At 50.6% G+C, this 17217-nt stretch overlaps 2 protein-coding genes across 5 annotated transcripts; one reads left to right on the top strand and one right to left on the bottom strand.

Annotated features, from left to right (window-relative positions):
- Window positions 1-986: 986 nt before the first annotated feature.
- TMA7 (translation machinery associated 7 homolog) lies at window positions 987-4544 on the bottom strand. Of its 2 annotated transcripts, XM_021712434.1 has the most exons (5): window positions 4455-4544; window positions 4307-4362; window positions 4137-4224; window positions 3531-3535; window positions 987-1172 (listed from the first exon to the last, which is right to left on the bottom strand). In XM_021712434.1, the coding sequence occupies exons 1-5, from the start codon at window positions 4468-4470 to the stop codon at window positions 1092-1094; spliced, it is 246 nt and encodes an 81-aa protein (XP_021568109.1). In that variant the 5' UTR covers window positions 4471-4544; the 3' UTR covers window positions 987-1091. The 2 variants fall into 2 exon arrangements, 1 of the variants encoding a protein (XP_021568109.1); XR_504300.2 differs by lacking the exon at window positions 3531-3535 and having other exon boundaries at window positions 987-1178; window positions 4137-4220; window positions 4455-4498.
- Window positions 4545-4682: 138 nt separating this feature from the next.
- CCDC51 (coiled-coil domain containing 51) lies at window positions 4683-13890 on the top strand. 3 transcript variants are annotated; one of them, XM_008058253.2, is made up of 4 exons: window positions 4683-4792; window positions 10582-10901; window positions 12225-12389; window positions 12897-13890. In XM_008058253.2, the coding sequence occupies exons 2-4, from the start codon at window positions 10590-10592 to the stop codon at window positions 13650-13652; spliced, it is 1233 nt and encodes a 410-aa protein (XP_008056444.1). In that variant the 5' UTR covers window positions 4683-4792; window positions 10582-10589; the 3' UTR covers window positions 13653-13890. The 3 variants fall into 3 exon arrangements, with proteins under 3 accessions (XP_008056444.1, XP_021568108.1, XP_021568107.1); XM_021712433.1 differs by having other exon boundaries at window positions 4684-4792; window positions 10708-10901; XM_021712432.1 differs by having other exon boundaries at window positions 4684-4792; window positions 10703-10901.
- The last annotated feature ends 3327 nt before the right edge of the window (window positions 13891-17217 follow it).

Here is a 17217-nt window from a genome sequence, read left to right as displayed (position 1 = left end):
AGTTGGAGTCTCACTCTGTCGCCCAGACTGGAGTGCAGTGGCCGCTCCCGGCCACCGCAGCCTCGAACTGCTGGGCTCCGGCAATCCTTCCGCCTCAGCCTTCAGAGTAGCTGGAATTACAGGCGCGCACTACCACGCCCGGCTAATTTTTTGATTTTATTGTAGAGAGGAGGTCTCGCCTGCCCAGGCGGGTCTTGAACCAGCGGGCTCAGGCAATCCACTCACCTCAGCAATTTATTGTACAGACAAGGTCTCATCAATTTGCTCAGGCTAGTCTCGAACCCCTGGGTTCAGGTAATCCTCTCACCTCCGCCTCCCAAAGTGCAGGGATTACAGGCAAGAGCCACTGCTCGGCTGCAATAGAGAAATTTGGGTGACTGCAGTAATCCAGGTGAAGGATTTATAGGATTAGAATGGGGATATGGTATTGGCAGGAATATGAAGAGGCCAGATTTTATTTCACTGATGAATTGCCTGTGGAGTTTAAAACATGGGAACCCAGCCAAGACCTTTCTGAAGCCCTAGTGGAAATACAGTCCTAAGGGCTTCTGAGGGAACCTAGTTCTCAGAGACTTTCAAGAATCTCTCTTCTCCAGCCCCTTGTTTCATAGTGCTTATAATTTGCCCTGATCCCCTGCTATAATAGAGAAGTTCCTTGACAACAAGAGCTGTTCGCTGGTATATGCCCCAGTGCCTGCACATAGCAGACTGCTTACATGAACAGATGAACAATTCCATCAAAACATGTTATAACAGAAAGATAGGTTTTCTTTCCAAAGTGGAAAAATTTTCCATTAACCTACGTAAAGTGTTCCATCAGGTATATAACCACACAACAACATCCTTTCAAACTGGTTGGTGACAAAGATTTTAGGGTAGAACAAAGATCAAAGAGCAGACTCTGGCAGGATTCTGGGATGGAACTTCTTTAAATTCACAGTTAAGGTAGGAATGACTGAGTGAAAACAACTAAAGAGATAATGACGATGATTTTTTATAAAAGTTTATTCTTAAATGTACAACAGGCTTCAAGACAACACTTCGTTCTAGCTATAGGTGGCAAAAGAAGTTATGTCAGGGAATACGGATGTTTAAATATGAATGGAATCAAGAGTCATCATGGCTTCAGGAACAAGGAACAGCTTACTTTTTGCCAGATTTCTTAATTCCACCTGTGGCTGCAAAAGGAAAATCACAGTTAGGGAAAAATATAGTTCTTATGGTAGAAACCCCATAGGCCTAATGTGGATCCTAGTAAGGCCTGGCACTTGTACTGGGCATTCACTTTAACACAGGCATGCAGTGGCTTCATGATACTGTCTATTCTGGGCAAAGGTAGAATGAGGATGAGCTTTATCTGTAAAATGGGTTAATCTGTGAAGTACAATGTCGTGTACTTCACAGATTAACCCATTTTACAGATAAAGAAGTCTCAGTATTAGGTGTTGTACAAAGTATGTAACAAACCAGCATTCCAATCTGGGTAGTCTGACTTCAAAGTTAACATTCTTTTCTTTCCTTTTCTTTTCTTTTCATGTTGTTGCCCAGGCTAGAGTGCAGTGGCACAATCTTGGCTCACTGCAGCCTTATCCTCCTGGGCCCAGTGATCCTCCCGCCTCAACCTTCCAAGTAACTGGGACTATGGGCATGTGCCACCATATCCAGCTAACTTTTTGTAGAGATAAGGTCTCACTATATTGCCCAGGCTGAAATGATTCTCCCATCTCAGCCTCCCAAATTGCTCGGATTATAGACACAAAGTCCACATTTGTAACTGTTGCATTGTACTACACTGCTTTCCACATTATGATCCTGGGAATTAGTTTACTCTACCAATTTACAAATGACAATATATATGGCACACAGTAGATAATTTAAAAAATAGGTGTAGAACTAAGTATGCCTAATTCAGGAACGAAGATCCAAAAGGCTGTGACAAAATGGCTAGGCACAGTGGCTCACACCTGTAATCCCAGCACTTTGGGAGACAGAGGCAAGAGGATTGCCTGAGTCCAGGGGTTTGAGACCAGTTTGCGCAAGTGCGTGAGACCCTATCTTTACAATAAATAAAGGAATTAGCTAGATGTGGTGGTGCATACCTGTAGTCCCAGCTACTTGGAAGGCTGAGGCAGGATTGCCTGAGCCCAGCAGGTTGAGGCTGCAGTACCAAGACTGTGCCACTGCACTCCAAGCCTGGGTGACAGAGTGAGACATTGACTCAAAATAAATAAGTAAATAAAACTTAAAAAAAAAACAACTTTAGGCTGGGTGCAGTGACTCACACCTATAATCCCAGCACTTTGGAAGGTTGAGGGGCAGGAGGATTGCTTGAGCCCAAAGGTTTGAGGGAAGGTTCCTGACCCAGAAGAAAAATAAAAGTGTGTTGGGGTGGGGGGGATGTGCATGGCACTTTTTATCATTCCAAAAAGGAATCTCTCTTTTTCTGTTTTTGAGTTGGAGTCTCACTCTGTCACCCAGACTGGAGTGCAGTGGCCGCTCCCGGCCACCGCAGCCTTGACCTGCTGGCTCCAGCGATCCTTCTGCTCAGCATTCCAAGTAGCTGGAACTACAGGCGCGCACTACCACACCTGGCTCATTTTTGATTTATTGTAGAGATGAGGTCTCGCCAAGTTGCCCAGGTGGGTCTCGAACCTGTGGGCTCAGGCAATCCACTCACCTCAGCCTCCCAACCAAAAAGGAATCTCAATAGCTAAAATCTTAGTGCTGTGTGGGTAAACAACAATGGTTTTAACCCACTGGGAGAGAGATCTCAGGAAGTTCTGTATAACACTCCCACCATGCTTGTCTCCATCATGCACAGTGTGGCTCACCATGGTCAAACAAGGCATAGACAACTATCTGGAGGGAATAATCACTCCTGATTATTGTAAAAGTGTTTAAGAAGCCCATAATGTACTAGGACTGCTGGGCCTGAAAATCTATTGAAATGTAACCAGTTCCTCTTACATAAAATAGGCAAAAAGGTGGGGGATCAGGTTGGCAAAGCATATGGAGCAGTAGCACATCAAGAAGCCTGGTCTTTATCTTTTAGTCTAGGCATACACAGACTTGAAAAGACTCAGGAGAGGGGCTGGGCAGTGACTCAAGCCACTGTGTAATCCCAGCACTTTGGGAGGCAGAGGCAAGAGGATTGCCTGAGCCCAGGAGCACCTTGGCGAGACCTCGTCCCCACAATAAATCAAAAAATTAGCCGGGTATAGTGGCATGCATCTGTAGTTCCAACTACTTGAAAGGCAGAAGGATCACCTGAACCCAGCAGGTCGAGGCTATGGTAGCCATGAGCATGCCACTGCATTCCAGCCTGGGCAACAGAATGAGACTACGATTCCAAAAAAAGAAAAAAAAAAAGAAAATATGTAAAAGCATTTAATATCTCTACTATGTGCAATAAGTAAAAAAGTAGCTAGGCGTACTGGCTCACGCCTGTAATACCAGCACTTTGGGAGAACGAGGCAAGAGAATTGCTTGAGGCCAGGGGTTTGAGATCAGCCTGGGCAACTTGGCGAGACCTCGTCTCTACAATAAATAAATAAATAAATCAGCTGGATGTGGTGGTGTGTGCTGTAGTTCCAGCTTCTTGAAAGGCTTGGAAGGCTTGGCTGCCTGAGCCCAGCAGGTTGAGGCTGCGGTGGCCTTGAGCGTGCCACTGCACTCCAGCCTGGGTGACAGAGTGAGACCCTGAATTAAAAAAATAAAATAAAAGTTGTAAGTCAAGTAATGTTTAAACAATATAAGGCAATGAAATACGAACTTGGGGCACGAAATCATGGAAGATATTTAGAGACTGAACTGTATGAATCTGTGTCTGAGGTAAATACATGTCTATGTTTCCATTTTTGCAGCTTCTCTCTGGAATGGAAGCCCAGACAGCCTGGGAGGCAGGAGATTTTGTGCACCTGGAGCTATACTGTTGTGTACTTCAGATTAGCTCTCGGTTCTAGCTCCCACCCCTTCCCACTGCTGCAAATTTAAGACTGGTTAGGGCTATGCGCTGCTACTGACGCCAAAAAACGAGATCTCCCAGCACACGAGGCTGGAATCACAGGCCCGTGCCCTCATCCCAACAGGTGCTCAGAGCGTCTGGTTGGCTTGAGCGACACTCGGCCCCTACTTACCCAGGGGGCCTTTCCCCGCGGCCTTCGCTTTTAGTTCCTCGAGTTTCTTCTGCTCCTCTTTTTGTTTCTGCTTGAAAGCTTTATCTTCCTAAGGAGAGGCAGAACGGGTTCACTCCAGGCCTGTCTGCCAGTCCCTCCGCGCCCGCCCGCGTATCCGCGCCCCCCCTCACCTCGTCCATCTCCTTGGCCTGCTTCTTGGGTTGTTTCAGGGGCTTCTTCTTGCCACCTGTGGACGACATGAGCACGTTCAGCCCATCCCTGCGGCCTGGGCCCTGTCCCACCTGCTCCAGCACCTGTCCCACTGCCCAACACACTTACCTTCCCGGCCGGACATGGTTCCTACCGCCCCTTCCCCAGACCCTGCCACCGGAAACCTAGCTCCCGCCCCCAACCCTTGCTCCTATACAGCGACGCGGACCCGTTGATTGGCTCCTAGTCAGGAAGTTGGACTCCCGCTACCGGATGCGGCTCCCTAGGGCGGGCACTAACAGGTCAGAGGTCAGCTGAATGGCCTACGCTCTGTCGGGGTTGCGACTGGCGCTACAGGCTCGCCAGGTACTAGGAGGGAGGGTCATTCTGCCAGGGTAGGATCCGGAACCGCAGGAGAGATACTTGACCGTAAAGTCCCAAGCCTGTGGCCGTGCAGAACACTGCAGGTATAGGGAAGGGTAGGAAGGGTACGTGCAGACCTTGAAACTCGGCGCGTTCCTGGAACCGAGGAAAGCGCAGCGTGGCTGAAGGACGATAGGTGGGGAGGTGGCCGAAGACGGCGGGAGGCAGATCATCTGGTCCTAGAGCTTTGGACGTCACTGGAAAGGGTCTGGGTTTTATTGTATAGTCGGGGTGCAACTGTTGGAGAATTCTGTTTATTCATTCAGTACATGTTGTGTTGAGTATGTACTACGTGTAGGTAGTATTCTAGCCACTGGAGATACAGCAGTGAACAAAACTGCCTGCCCTGGCAGAGCTGCATTCCAGTGAGTGAGACAGGCTCTAAGCAAAGCAAGTAACGATACGTGCATGGAGAAAATGAAGCAAGGAAAGTGGTTAAGGAGTGCTAGGATGGAGGTGGGATGGCTGTGTCTGATAGGGTGGACAGGGAACACCTCCCCAGGAGATGACATTTGAGCAGGACTTGAAGGAGAGGGAGCAAGCAGCACAGATAGCAGCTGCTGTGAAGGACCTAAGGTGGAGCTAGGCTTAGTTCACTCCAGCAACTAAGCCTAAGAAGGTACATGTGATTGGAGTGAAGGAACCAAGACTAGTGGGAATGAGGTCAGAGAGAAATGAGAGCCAGGGGGTGGATCCCCCGTGGGCCGTGGAAAAGACTGTGGCTTTTACCTTGAGAGAAATGGGGGAACCATTGTAGAATTTGAGCAGAGAGAGAAATGGTCTTACCTGTGTTTTGAAAGGACTACTGGCTGCTCTGTTGACAATAGACTGTAAGCAGGAAGACACCCATCAGGAAGCTCTTGGGACAATCAGGCAAGAGATGTTGGTCATTGGGACCATTTGGTAGCAGTGGAAGAATTAAGAGAAGAAGGGATCCTGGATTTAGAAAGTGGGTGGCGTTTGCTCATAGATTGGATATGTGAAATGGGAAAGAAAAGTCGGGGGAGTCAGGAATGATGCCAAGTTTTTTGCCCGAGCATTTAGACTTGGGATTTCTGTCAGCTGTGATGGAGAAGGCTGTGCGAAAAGCAGGACTGAGAGAGGAAGATAAAATTCCCATTAGATTTCCTTTTTTTTTTGAGTCAGGGCCTCCCTCAGTTGCCCAGGCTGGAGTGTAGTGGCATGCTCATGGCCACTGCAGCCTCGACCTGCTGGGCTCAGGAGTTCCTTCTGCCTCAGTTTTCCAAGTAGCTGGAACTACAGGCACACGCCAACATGCCTGGCTAATTTTTAAATTTATCGTAGATGAGGTCTTGCCAAGTTGCCCATGCTGGTCTCAAACCCATGGGTTCAGGCAATCCTCTCACCTCAGCCTCCCAAAATGCTGGGATTTAGGCGTGAGCCACCATGCCTGGCCCCATTAGATTTCCAAGCAGAGATATGGGTTGGGCATTTTGGTAAATGAACCTGAAATCCTGAGGAGAGGTCTTGGCTAAGGAAGTCGGAGTATAGTTTTTTGTTTTGTTTTTTAAATAATAGCTTTATTGATATATAACTTGCATACCATACATCACTCACTTAATGTGTGCAATTCAATGATTTTAGTATATTTACAAAGTTGTGCAACCATCACTAAAATACATTTTAGAATATTTTTATAGATTTTTTTTTTTTTGAGTTGGAGTCTCACTCTGTCACCCAGACTGGAGTGCAGTGGCCGCTCCCGGCCACCACAGCCTCGGCCTGCTGGGCTCCGGCGATCCTTCCGCCTCAGTCTTCCGAATAGCCGGAATTACAGGCATGCGCCACTATGGCTGGCTGATTTTTTTATTTATTGTAGAGATGAGGTCTCGCTGCCCAGGCAGGTCTCGAACCCGCGGGCTCAGGCAATTCACTCACCTCAGCCTCCCAAAGGCGCGGATTACAGGCTGAGCCACCGAGCCCGGCTATAGATTATTTTTAAAGTCACAGGACTGGAAGAGAGAGGAGTCTGAGTACCAAGTCCTGGGGCCCTGCAGTGTCCAGAGGTTAGAGAGATGAGCGTGGACTGGAAACCAAGTGAAAATGGCATTTGTAGGAGAAGGGTGCTATCGCAAGGCACAGGTTGCTGACAGGGCAGGTTAGATGAGGGCTGAGAACTGATCATTGGATTTAGCATTGTGGAGGTGACCTGGACAGAAGCAGCTCCAGCAGCGTGGTGGGAGTGAAGGCCGGATCAGAGAGGGTTAGAGACAATGGAAGAAGAGGAATGAAGATAGTGAATTCAGTCTGACAAAGAGTTTGTAAAGAAGAACAGAGAAATGCAGCAGTTTCTGGAAAGGGTGGCTCAGATCAATTACTGAGCAATATCTGAGGAGGGGAGAGGACATGGGACCTGGGGCGCAAGCTGGTCTTCCTTAGGAGTATGGACTTTTCATCCTGAGGATCAAGAGAGAGGGTGGAAATGGGGCAGGCACTGGCATTTGGGAAGGAATGATGGGAGTTTGTAGAAGTTCTCTTTCAATTTTTTATTTTATTTTATTTTTGAGTCAGAGTCTCATTTTGTCATCCAGGCTGGAGTGCAATGGCACAATCATAGCTACCATAGCCTCGACCTGCTAGGCTTAGGCGATCCTTCTACCTCAGCCTTCCAAGTTGCTGGAACCACGGGTGTGCACCACCACGCTCAGCTAATTTTTAAATTTTATTATTGTAGAGATGAGATCTCACCAGGTTGCCCAGGCTGGTCTCAAACCCATGGGCTCAGGCAGTCCTCTTGCCTCAGCCTCCCAAAGTGCTGGGATTAAAGGCATGAGCCACCTTGCCTGACCCTTTGATTATTTTCTTGGGGAAAAATGAAGCAAGCCATTGACTGTAAGTAGGATGAGGTACAGATGATGGAGTTTCGAGGAAGGGCAATTGGTAGGAGATAGTCATCTGTATGGAGTGGGGGAATGGATTTGTGGGGGCAAGATTCTGAACTGGCCCTGAGGACTGTTCACCACCTGTCCAGCCCTCCTTCATCCTCTCTCTCTGCTTTTACTTTCCAGCTGTACTGGCTGCCTTTCACATTTTGGGCAACCTCAAGTGCCTTCTGCCTATTCCCTTTGCTAGGAACATTCTTCCTCTTGTTTATTAAGGGGACTGTGAGATCTGTCAGTGGGGACATCATGGAGGCTAAGAGATAGGCCAGGGGTTGGGCCTAGATGGGGTGGTCCAGGAAGCCTTTCAGAGGAGTGATGTTTGAGCAAAGATATACGTAGATGTCTCAAGTCGACTTGAGGAAGAGTCGTTTACGTGAGGAGGTGGCAGGGCACAGATCAGCATGGCAGGTTCGTTGAGGCAGAATATGGCGATAGAAAGAAGAGGACGAGGGCTAAAAGGTACCGGGGCTTGTTGGCCACTGCCGTGACTGGTGTTCATACCAGGTGAGATGGGAGTTTTGTGTGACTTTGAACAGAGTTGTAATCTGACTTATGTGTTAACAAGAGCCTCTGATTGCCATGTGCAGAGCAGGCTGTTGAGGGGCAGGGGAGGAGGCCAAGATTGCACAGGATACTGTAGCTGTCATCTCTGCCAGGAATGGATGACCTTCCTGAGGTCTAAGAGTGGGTGACTGGTAGAGGAGGGGCTGGGAAAGGAGGTGGAGAAGGTTGGTAGAAACCGAGAGGGAGCAGTGATTTCAGGATGAAAAGGTATTGAAAGCTGCAGAGATACTGGAGAAGAAATCTGAGAAGCACCTGCTGGATCTAGCAAGGTGAAAATTTTGAGCCTCGATCATGCAGTGGGATCAAGAGGAAAGGGTGGTGAGGAAGTGGTGCCAGTCATGGCAGATAAAGCCAGGATCAATGCTTGGGGGCTTTGATGTGACTTGGCCAGAGGAGGGTGCTGCTGGCCCAGCTTTTCCTGGGATAATAAGTCACCTGGCTCTTGATCTTCGGGGTCCTCAGAGTCACTGCTGCTCTTGGGTTCGGGCAAGGCTCAAAAGGGAAATATTAAAGAAACCTCACCTTTCTGCTGAGCATTGCTGGGAAGGAGAGTGGGTGCTGGGCTTGGTGGTGCTGTGTGCTTTGTTTGCTTTTTTTTGAGTTGGAATCTCACTTGGTCGCCCAGACTGGAGTGCAGTGGCCGCTCCCGACCACCGCAGCCTCGACCTGCTGGGCTCCGGCGATCCTTCTGCCTCAGCCTTCCAAGTAGCTGAACTACAGGCACGCACTACCACGCCCGGCTAATTTTTTGATTTATTGTAGAGATGAGGTCTCGCCAAGTTGCCCGGGCGGGTCTCAAACCTGCGGGCTCAGGCAATCCACTCACCTCAGCCTCCCAAGGCGCGGGATTACAGGCTGAGCCACCAAGCCCGGCTTTGTTTGCTTTTATGAAGGATATACCTATAGGGTTGTTAGGGGGTTACAGCCTGTGTGTTGTGGGTGCTGGCGTTGAGGCCTGGGAGGCTGGCCTGACTGTTGTGGTACGGATGGTATACATTACTGGGTGCACAGAACCCAGCTTTATGAGTGGGGCCCAGAGGTTTGGGTGTGGTATCAGCTTGGAACCCCTATCATAGGAATGTCCCCTTTCTGTGGGTCTCAGCTCAGGCCCACATTAACCAGAATGCATGCCCCAATCCAACCAACTTTGTTTTCAGGAAAGCCTGAGTTTCCATAGAGACAGTTTCCAGCATGGCATGATGGGAAAGAGGCTGGGATGCTATGGCAGGAACAGAGGTTCCACCTCACCTTACTTTTGGAAGCATCTTTCTGTTCCATGTCTGGTGCTCCTCCAGTTTCTTCCTGTCCCCAGTTCCCTCTGCTTTTTTCTCTCTGGCCACCAGGTGTTGCTCTAGCAGCCAGGATCAATCCTTGGGGGCTTTGATGTGACTTGGCCAGAGGAGGGTGCTGCTGGCCCAGCTTTTCCGGGGATAGTAAGTCACCTGGCTCTTGATCTTCAGGTCCTCAGTGTCATTGCTGCTCTTGGGCTCAGGCAAGGCCTGTGACTGGGTAAAAGGAGACTCCCTGAGCTGTTCAGGCAGTGAGAAGTAGGTGTTGGGACCCAAATAAAGCATGACTCAAAAGGGAAAGATTAAAGAAACCTAACCTGTTGATCAGTGACTCAGGTTGGAGAGGAAGGAGAAAGCTTATGGAAGGTAAGAAATGTGAGACTGGGAGTTGGTAGCCTGGAAAGTCAGGGGTGAAGGGCAGAAGGAGAAGGATAGTGTGAACCAAAGAAAATTTGTCTTGTGTTTTTATTTTTTTCTCAATGGACATGAATGGCATTCTGTCCCTATGGCCTCACTCATAATTGAAACTCTGCTTCCCCAGTGCTGAGGCAGGCTTCAGGGAGTCTGGGAAGCTGGTTTTGAGGATCTTTTACAGAAGTGACCCTGGATTGTAATCTTTCTGAATTCCCCTCAGTGCCACAATTTCCCAGGAAGACTTTATGAATCTCTGTGGCATCTTTGTTAGCATGGATATGACTTAGGTTTGAGAACTTTCTTTGATATCAGAAAACTGGTCACTGGGATTCTCATCTGAGTCACAACAGAGAGACCAGAGGATACAAGGAGGTGTGTGGAATGGGAAGGTCTGGTTTGTGTGGCATCTTGGAGGACAATGGATGGCATGATATCCTATGTAAGTTCTTCTCCAACTGTGTTCCATTATCTAGGAGCACCCAGGGAAAGCGTGACTATCTTCTTGCTGCAGAGGATGCAGTCTCTGGGCCCAACAAATTGGTGCTCAGTTTGGACCGTTTTAGTGGAAATTAGTCTGTTCAGAACTGCCTTTAGGCCTTGAGACCTGACTAATGTCCAGCCTTTCTCAACTGTGAGCTGATCTGTCTGGCGTCCCCCTCGCAGATCACCTGATGACAGGGTGCAGCCCTGTGTTTGCCATGCAGCACATCGTGGGTGTGCCCCATGTACTGGTGCGGAGGGGCCTCCTTGGAAGGGACCTCTTTATGACCAGGACTCTCTGCAGCCCAGGCCCCAGGCAGCCTGGAGAGAAAAGACCTGAGACGGCGGCCCTGGGGCTATATCACCGCCTCCCAGCACTGGGAAGAGCCCTGGGGCACAGCCTTCAGCAACAAGCATCCTCCACAGCTAAAACTTGGTGGGACAGATATGAAGAGTTTGTTGGACTCAATGAGGTTCGAGAGGCCCAGGGAAACGTGACTGAGGTGAGGAGGGGACCGGGAGTGGTTGGTCATGTCTTCTGACTTGGGAAGTATGGTTTGATGGCTGCTGCCAAACAAGTTACCAGCCACATGGTGCTGGGAAGCCACACTTGCCTTGTTTTTTGTTTTAAGTTGGAGTCTCATTCTGTTGCCCAGGCTGAAGTGCAGTGGCATGATCATGGTTCACTACTGCCTCGACCTCCTGGGCTTAAGCGATCAGCCTCAGCCTCCTGGGTAGCTGGGCCTCCTCCGCCTCCTGAGTAGCTAGGACTACAGGAGTGCATCACCACACCAGCTAATTTTTAAATAGAGATTGAGGTCTCACTGTGTTGCCCAGGCTGGTTTCAAACTCCTCAGCTCAAGTGATCCTCCCAACTCGGCCTCCCAAAGTGCCTGGATTACAGGTGTGAGCCACTGTACCTGGCCAGGTTTGTCTTTTCTTAAACAATAGACATTCCTGGTAGAAAGATTTGACTTATTTCTCATGTGGAAGCCTGGGTCTGATACTACTGGATGAAGGTCTCTGTGTAACTGTGCCGCTCACTCTCTCTGAAAACAGTCTCTGCGTACTGATACATCCCTGGCCATTAGCATTCTTTCTGTTAGGCCAGCAAATACTTCCCTCATTGACTGTTAGGAGGACTGAAAGTTGTCTGGGAAGTTGTTGCATTACTGTGTGTAATTACATGTCCCTTGTGAAGGTAGAGGGTGCTGGGAAACATCATGCCATGAGGTGGAAAGAGCTGTCTGTGTCAAGCCCTTTGTGGCAGCAGAAATGCTTTCTGCCATCTCTGAACCCACTCTTGTTTTGGCATGGAGCAGTATAGCAAGATGGGAAGAACCTGGGGTTCTACTAGGGCTTTGAGATACATGGTGTTGTCTCCCTGCTTGGAGATCATGAGCTTAGTTTCCAGGTCTGTAAACTAGAGATAGTCACAGTGCCATTCATGGCATTGTTATGAGGCATAACTAAGGCAACACATAGGAAATAGCATAAAAACATAGGTTCTTTACTGTGGTTTGTATCAGGCAAGAGTTGACAGGGTCTGATGGACACAGATTGTGTGCATTGTTAGCTGTTTTCAAGTTTCTCAGGAGCATGTTATTTCTATTCAAACATAAATCTGGTGATTCTGATGGGTGTACCCTAGGGCTGCACTTTGAGCACCACTGAGTGAGTGTGTAAAGTACGCTGAGTGTCTAAAGGACTCTGTTCCCACCCTTTGCAGCCCAGTGACCTCTTCATAGCCATAGCCCTGGGAATGCAGCTGAGCCTGTGTGGGTGTGGAGAGATGGGGCAGACAGCCTCTATTTTACTCTCTGTAGGCAGAGAAAGTGTTCATGGTGGCTCGAGGGCTTGTCCGAGAGGCTCGGGAGGACTTGGAAGTCCAGCAGGCCAAGCTGAAGGAGGTACGAGACCGGTTGGACCGTGTCTCCAGGGAGGACAGTCAGTACTTGGAACTGGCTACTCTGGAGCATAGGATGCTGCAGGTAGGTACCTCAGGAGGCAGCTCTTTCTCACCTAGACAGTGACCCTAGCCTGGCAGGTCATGGAGGGACTGGGTGGGACCCCTGACTCGTCTAGTTATCAGAGGCCTAGTAGGGAGGTGAGCCAGAAGAGCGACATGGCCCCAGGTTCCTAGAGTTTGTCCATCCACTTCCTCCTCCACTGGGGTCAACAATTCAAGGCAGTATAGTCTGGGACCCAGATTGCTGAGGAGGGAACACCAGACACTTCCCTTCCTATAGGCACATTTTGTAGATACCAGTGCACCTCTGGTCAAACCCAAGAATGCTCAGGTGGGATCATGCAGCTTACTATGACCACTCCCAATTCCTTTGCTCCCCACAGTTGACCAGGTTTACATAGCCTTCCTTCATTCAGCATGTGTTTCTGGACTCTGCACTCTGTATCAGGTGCAACGTAGTGGGGCATTTGCTGGTGGCTACAGCTGCAGGAACACCTTGCACCTGCGTAACACAGCTTTGCTTCTGCAGGAGGAGAAGAGGCTTCGCACAGCTTATCTGCGTGCAGAAGACTCTGAGCGAGAGAAGTTCTCCCTCTTCTCTGCGGCTGTGCGGGAAAGTCACGAGAAGGAACGCACAAGGGCTGAGAGGACTAAGAACTGGTCCCTCATCGGGTCAGTCCTGGGGGCCCTGATTGGTGTGGCGGGCTCCACCTACGTGAACCGTGTACGGCTACAGGAGCTGAAGGCCTTACTTCTGGAGGCACAAAAGGGGCCTGTGAGTCTCCAGGAGGCCATTCGAGAACAGGCATCTAACTACTCCCTCCAGCAGAGGGATCTACATGACCTCATGGTGGACCTGAGGGGCTTGGTGCATGCTGGGCAGAGTGAGGGCTCTGGGTCACAGGCAGGTACTACCCCTACCCGCAACAGAGACACTGATGTCATTTTAGCTGCCTTGAAAGAGCAGCTGACTCATTCCAGGCAGGTCCATTCATGTCTAGAGGGTTTACAAGAGCAGCTTGATAGCCTAGAGAAGACTTGCAGCCAAATGGCTGGGGTGGTTCAGCTTGCAAAGGCCGAAGCACACCCAGGCCTGAGGGAGCCAGTAGATAGGCATCTGCCTAGCTCCTTGTTGGAGCAGGGGAGCATGATCTTGGCACTGTCAGACACAGAGCAAAGGCTAGAAGCCCAAGTCAATAGGAACACCATCTACAGCACGCTAGTCACCTGTATGACATTTTTGGTCACACTGCCTGTGCTCTACATGCTGTTTAGGGCCAACTAGTCCCTGGAACTTCCTCCAGAGGTTCTCAGGGGGTAGATGTGAATGTGAATTTAGTTAGAAAATCCCAGTGATGAAGTGAGCCTTTGGGGGCGCCCACAGCCTCAGGCTGAAGGAGCCCCATCTGGATGGCTCACCAGCAGGAATACTTTTCTTTGTAGGCAACGCTCATTCACATTAATATTAAAACTTTGTGCTAATATCCAATTAAAGTGTTTTGAGTTTGTATTATTTAAAACAATTCACATCAGACTGAGTTTTTCCAACTGAAATTTGAAATCTGTGTCTCGAAGTTTGGGCTTGGAATTAGGGTGATCATCCCCTTTAGTTCCTCTCTCCTTTCTTTTTTTTTTTTTTTTTGAATTGGAGTCTCACTCTGTCACCCAGACTGGAGTGCAGTGGCCACTCCTGGCCACCACAGCCTCGACCTGCTGGGCTCTGGCGATCCTTCGGCCTCAGCCTTCCAAGTAGCTGGAACTACAGGTGCACACTACCACGCCTGGCTAATTTTTGATTTATTATAGAGATGAGGTCTCGCCAAGTTGCCCGGATGAGTCTTGAACCCGCGGGCTCAGGCAATCCACTCACCTTGGCCTCCCAAAGTGCTGGGATTACAGGCTGAGCCACCGAGCCTGACCCCTCTCTCCTTTCTTTTCAGGACTGTTGTGGATGCGTTCCTGAGGCCTGGATTTTCCTTTCTTATCTTTTTTTTGAGTCAGAGTCTCACTGTGCGCCCAGGCTGGAGTACAGTGGCATACTCATGACCACCACATCCTTGACCTGCAGAGCTCAAGCAATCCTTCCGCTTCAGCCTTCCAAGTAGCTGGAACTATAGGCGTGTGCCACCACGCCCAGTTAATTTTTTGATTTATTGTAGAGACAAGGTCTTGCCATGTTGCCCAGGCTGGTCTTGGACCTGTGGTCTCAGGCAGTCCTCTTGCCTCTGCCTCCCAAAGTGCTGGGATTACAGGTGTGAGCCAGTATGCCCAGCTGAGGACTGGGTTTTCATTTTGGGTTTCCTGGACTGCCCTCCACTTGCCTGACCTTCCTGTGTCAGATGGTCTGGGGGTTTCAGTGAGTGGAACTTCACCTGATGCACACTCATTAGTGACTATGATTACTTCCCCTCTTCTGGATCACTTTCTCTCATTGTGGGGAGAACCTCCTGGTTCTAATACCAGAGGAGTGATAAGAGGAGAGTAGGGAAGAGAGATTGGGGGATTGGTTGACAAATGTTGCGAGGAACATACCTATAGGGATTGTTGACCAATCTGAGTCCCTGGTATAGAGAATGCTTTGGGCAGCACCACTGTGCCATGGGCTGGGTGTGCTCCCACACACATTGTCTGGGGATGTCCTCCACAGTCATGGGCAGAGCTCAGGCCACCCATAGTATGAACAGAGATGCAGTGATGGGGAGGGGCTTCCCATGGGTGGGAGGTACAGTGCTGCATGTGGACTGCCTTGAAAAGCCCTGACCTCATTCCAGAAGGGAACAGCAACCCTTGACCTCCTGGGCTAAATGGCCATGGGTGGCCTTGTGTGCCCTTGAATAAACAGGCACTATAGGGCAGAACTCTACTCATGTTGGAGTACTGGAGGTCTGGCATGTAGCAGAGAACTATATCTCAGAGTGTACAGAGCTGTATGCGGGGTCTGCAGGTGGGGGGCTTGTTCACCTGTGCCTCACAGAGCTAACTCAGCAGAGCCTGTGGAGCCAGAAGTGCTTCCCATGAGGTATCCTCCCTGCCTGGAGCCAGTGTTTGGTCTTGGGAGCAAGCATAGCCCAAATGGCCCCCTAGATTCTCTGAACCTGAGCATTTGGTCCCTCAGTCATATGGTTGCTTCATCCTTGGTGTTCATTGGTTCCCCAGAATGGCATGGGATGGAAAGACCCCTGTGGCTCAAGTGTTCACACTCCTGATGGTACAGGAGGTACCATAACTATAGATAAGGGGGACTGAGGAGTTCTGAAGTTCTGGGTTCCTCTCGGGTAAGATAGGACCTGAAGGGTGTGCACTTGAATAAATGGATTTGGGGAAGGAAGGATTCCAGGCAAGTGGAATCCACCACAAGCTACAGAGGCAGGAGAGCCAAGGTGGGTGAGAGATGGGCTGGCTGTCCTGGCTGAGGTGGTAATGGGTGTGAGGGAGCTGTGGAGCATAAGGCAGAGAATGAGTGGAGGACATGGGTGCCAGCTTGGCAGTCTCTGAGGTCAGAGGCCAGGGTGAGAGAATCAGGGAGGGGTTGCCATGCTGGTGCAGACAAGGTGCTGAATGCCTAGACTTGGGCTGGAAGTGGAGTCGGGGGGAAGGGGTGACTTGAGGGTTGAGAAGAGATCATTTGAAAGACAGAGCCTGGAAGATGAGAGTGATAGAAGACCCTTGAGAGAGGGAAGGAGGTGGAAAGACGGTGTCTGCGGTGTTAGCTTTAGGGCAGTAGCCAGTGTGGATGACCTGAACCTTCTGGTTGAAGCTCCCGCTAGCCCTGCGGAAGCCGCGGAGGTTTTCAGATTGCCTTCCAGGAAGCTGTGCCAATGGCCTTGAGCTAAATCCTCAAAAAGTCCTAATAGGATGGACCAGGTCCAGGTTCCTGAGTTTGCTAGGCATGCCCCCTAGAAAGACCCTGCACAAGGCACAAATGGGCCTCAGGAGAGAACCCCTCTCCCAGCGTTTCCCCCTTCATAAGGCCCAGGTGTTTGCCATTGAGGGACCTCAGACTTGCCAAGGCTTCTCATTTTGGGGTGGGTCTAGGTACACAGGTAGGGGAAGGAAAGAAAGAAACGAGCCCTTGCTTGTGCACTTCTGCCGCGAGGTGCTCGGCTTCAACAGGCCCACTTAGAGGTGGTGTCACCTCCACATGCCGGCGAGCAAATAGGCTTGGTGGGGGGTGGGTGTCAGGTTACATGGCTTAGTTGGTGGCGCAAACCCAGGTCCAAAGCCCATGCTCTCCTCAAACAGCCAGAGGTAGGGGCCTGAAGTAGGGGCTGGTTGTTGGGGAGTCCTGGGAGAAGGGGCGGTGGGCGGAGCCGGGTACGAAGACGAGATACAAGGAGCCTAGGAGTTCAGGTAAAGAAAGTTGGGGCAGGACGACGATAGAAGCGGGCACTGGAAGGGAAAGGGAGCTCCAGGCGCTGGGTGAGGCGGGAGGAAGGGGGACGGTGGCTAGCGAACTGACCGGGCAGGGGAGGGGCGCGGGCCCCTCCGCGATCCGGCTCTGGAGGGCAGGGAAAGGCCGGGGCGCGGCACCACCAGCACTTGGGAATGCGGACCACGACCCCCGTCCCGGCTCCTCCCATCCCAGGGAAGCTCCCAGTTCCGGTCCCAGCGCGGCGCGCAGGTGAGGGCCGCGGGGGCAGGGCAGCCCAGACTCCACTCCTCACCCCCAGCCCCGTTGAGGTCCGCGTCGCCATGGCTACCGCCTCCGTGCAGCCGGCCCTCCCCAAGCGGGAGGGGCTGCATCCCGCGCCCTCAGCAGACGCAGAGCCCGCGGGGCTGGAATGCGGGGTCCCGGGCGCCTCGGGGCCGCGCGCCCGGCTCTCGTGGCTGCTTCCGGCCTGGCCCGGGAT

Source organism: Carlito syrichta, unplaced genomic scaffold (genome assembly GCF_000164805.1).
Source record: "Carlito syrichta isolate Samal-C Ts95f unplaced genomic scaffold, Tarsius_syrichta-2.0.1 Scaffold303270, whole genome shotgun sequence".
Taxonomy (NCBI): Eukaryota; Metazoa; Chordata; class Mammalia; order Primates; family Tarsiidae; genus Carlito; species Carlito syrichta.
The sequence above is the reverse complement of the archived record's forward strand: the minus strand, read 5'-3'. Positions and strand labels throughout refer to the sequence as shown.

Coding starts and splice junctions, on each gene's coding strand:
- TMA7 (XM_021712434.1), bottom strand. Junction 4,225..4,306: donor AGGCCAAGGAGATGGACGAG/GTGAGGGGGGGC, acceptor GCCTCTCCTTAG/GAAGATAAAGCTTTCAAGCA.
- CCDC51 (XM_008058253.2), top strand. CDS start 10,590: ATGACAGGGTGCAGCCCTGTGTTTGCCATGCAGCACATCGTGGGTGTG. Junction 10,902..12,224: donor CCCAGGGAAACGTGACTGAG/GTGAGGAGGGGA, acceptor TACTCTCTGTAG/GCAGAGAAAGTGTTCATGGT. Junction 12,390..12,896: donor TGGAGCATAGGATGCTGCAG/GTAGGTACCTCA, acceptor TTGCTTCTGCAG/GAGGAGAAGAGGCTTCGCAC.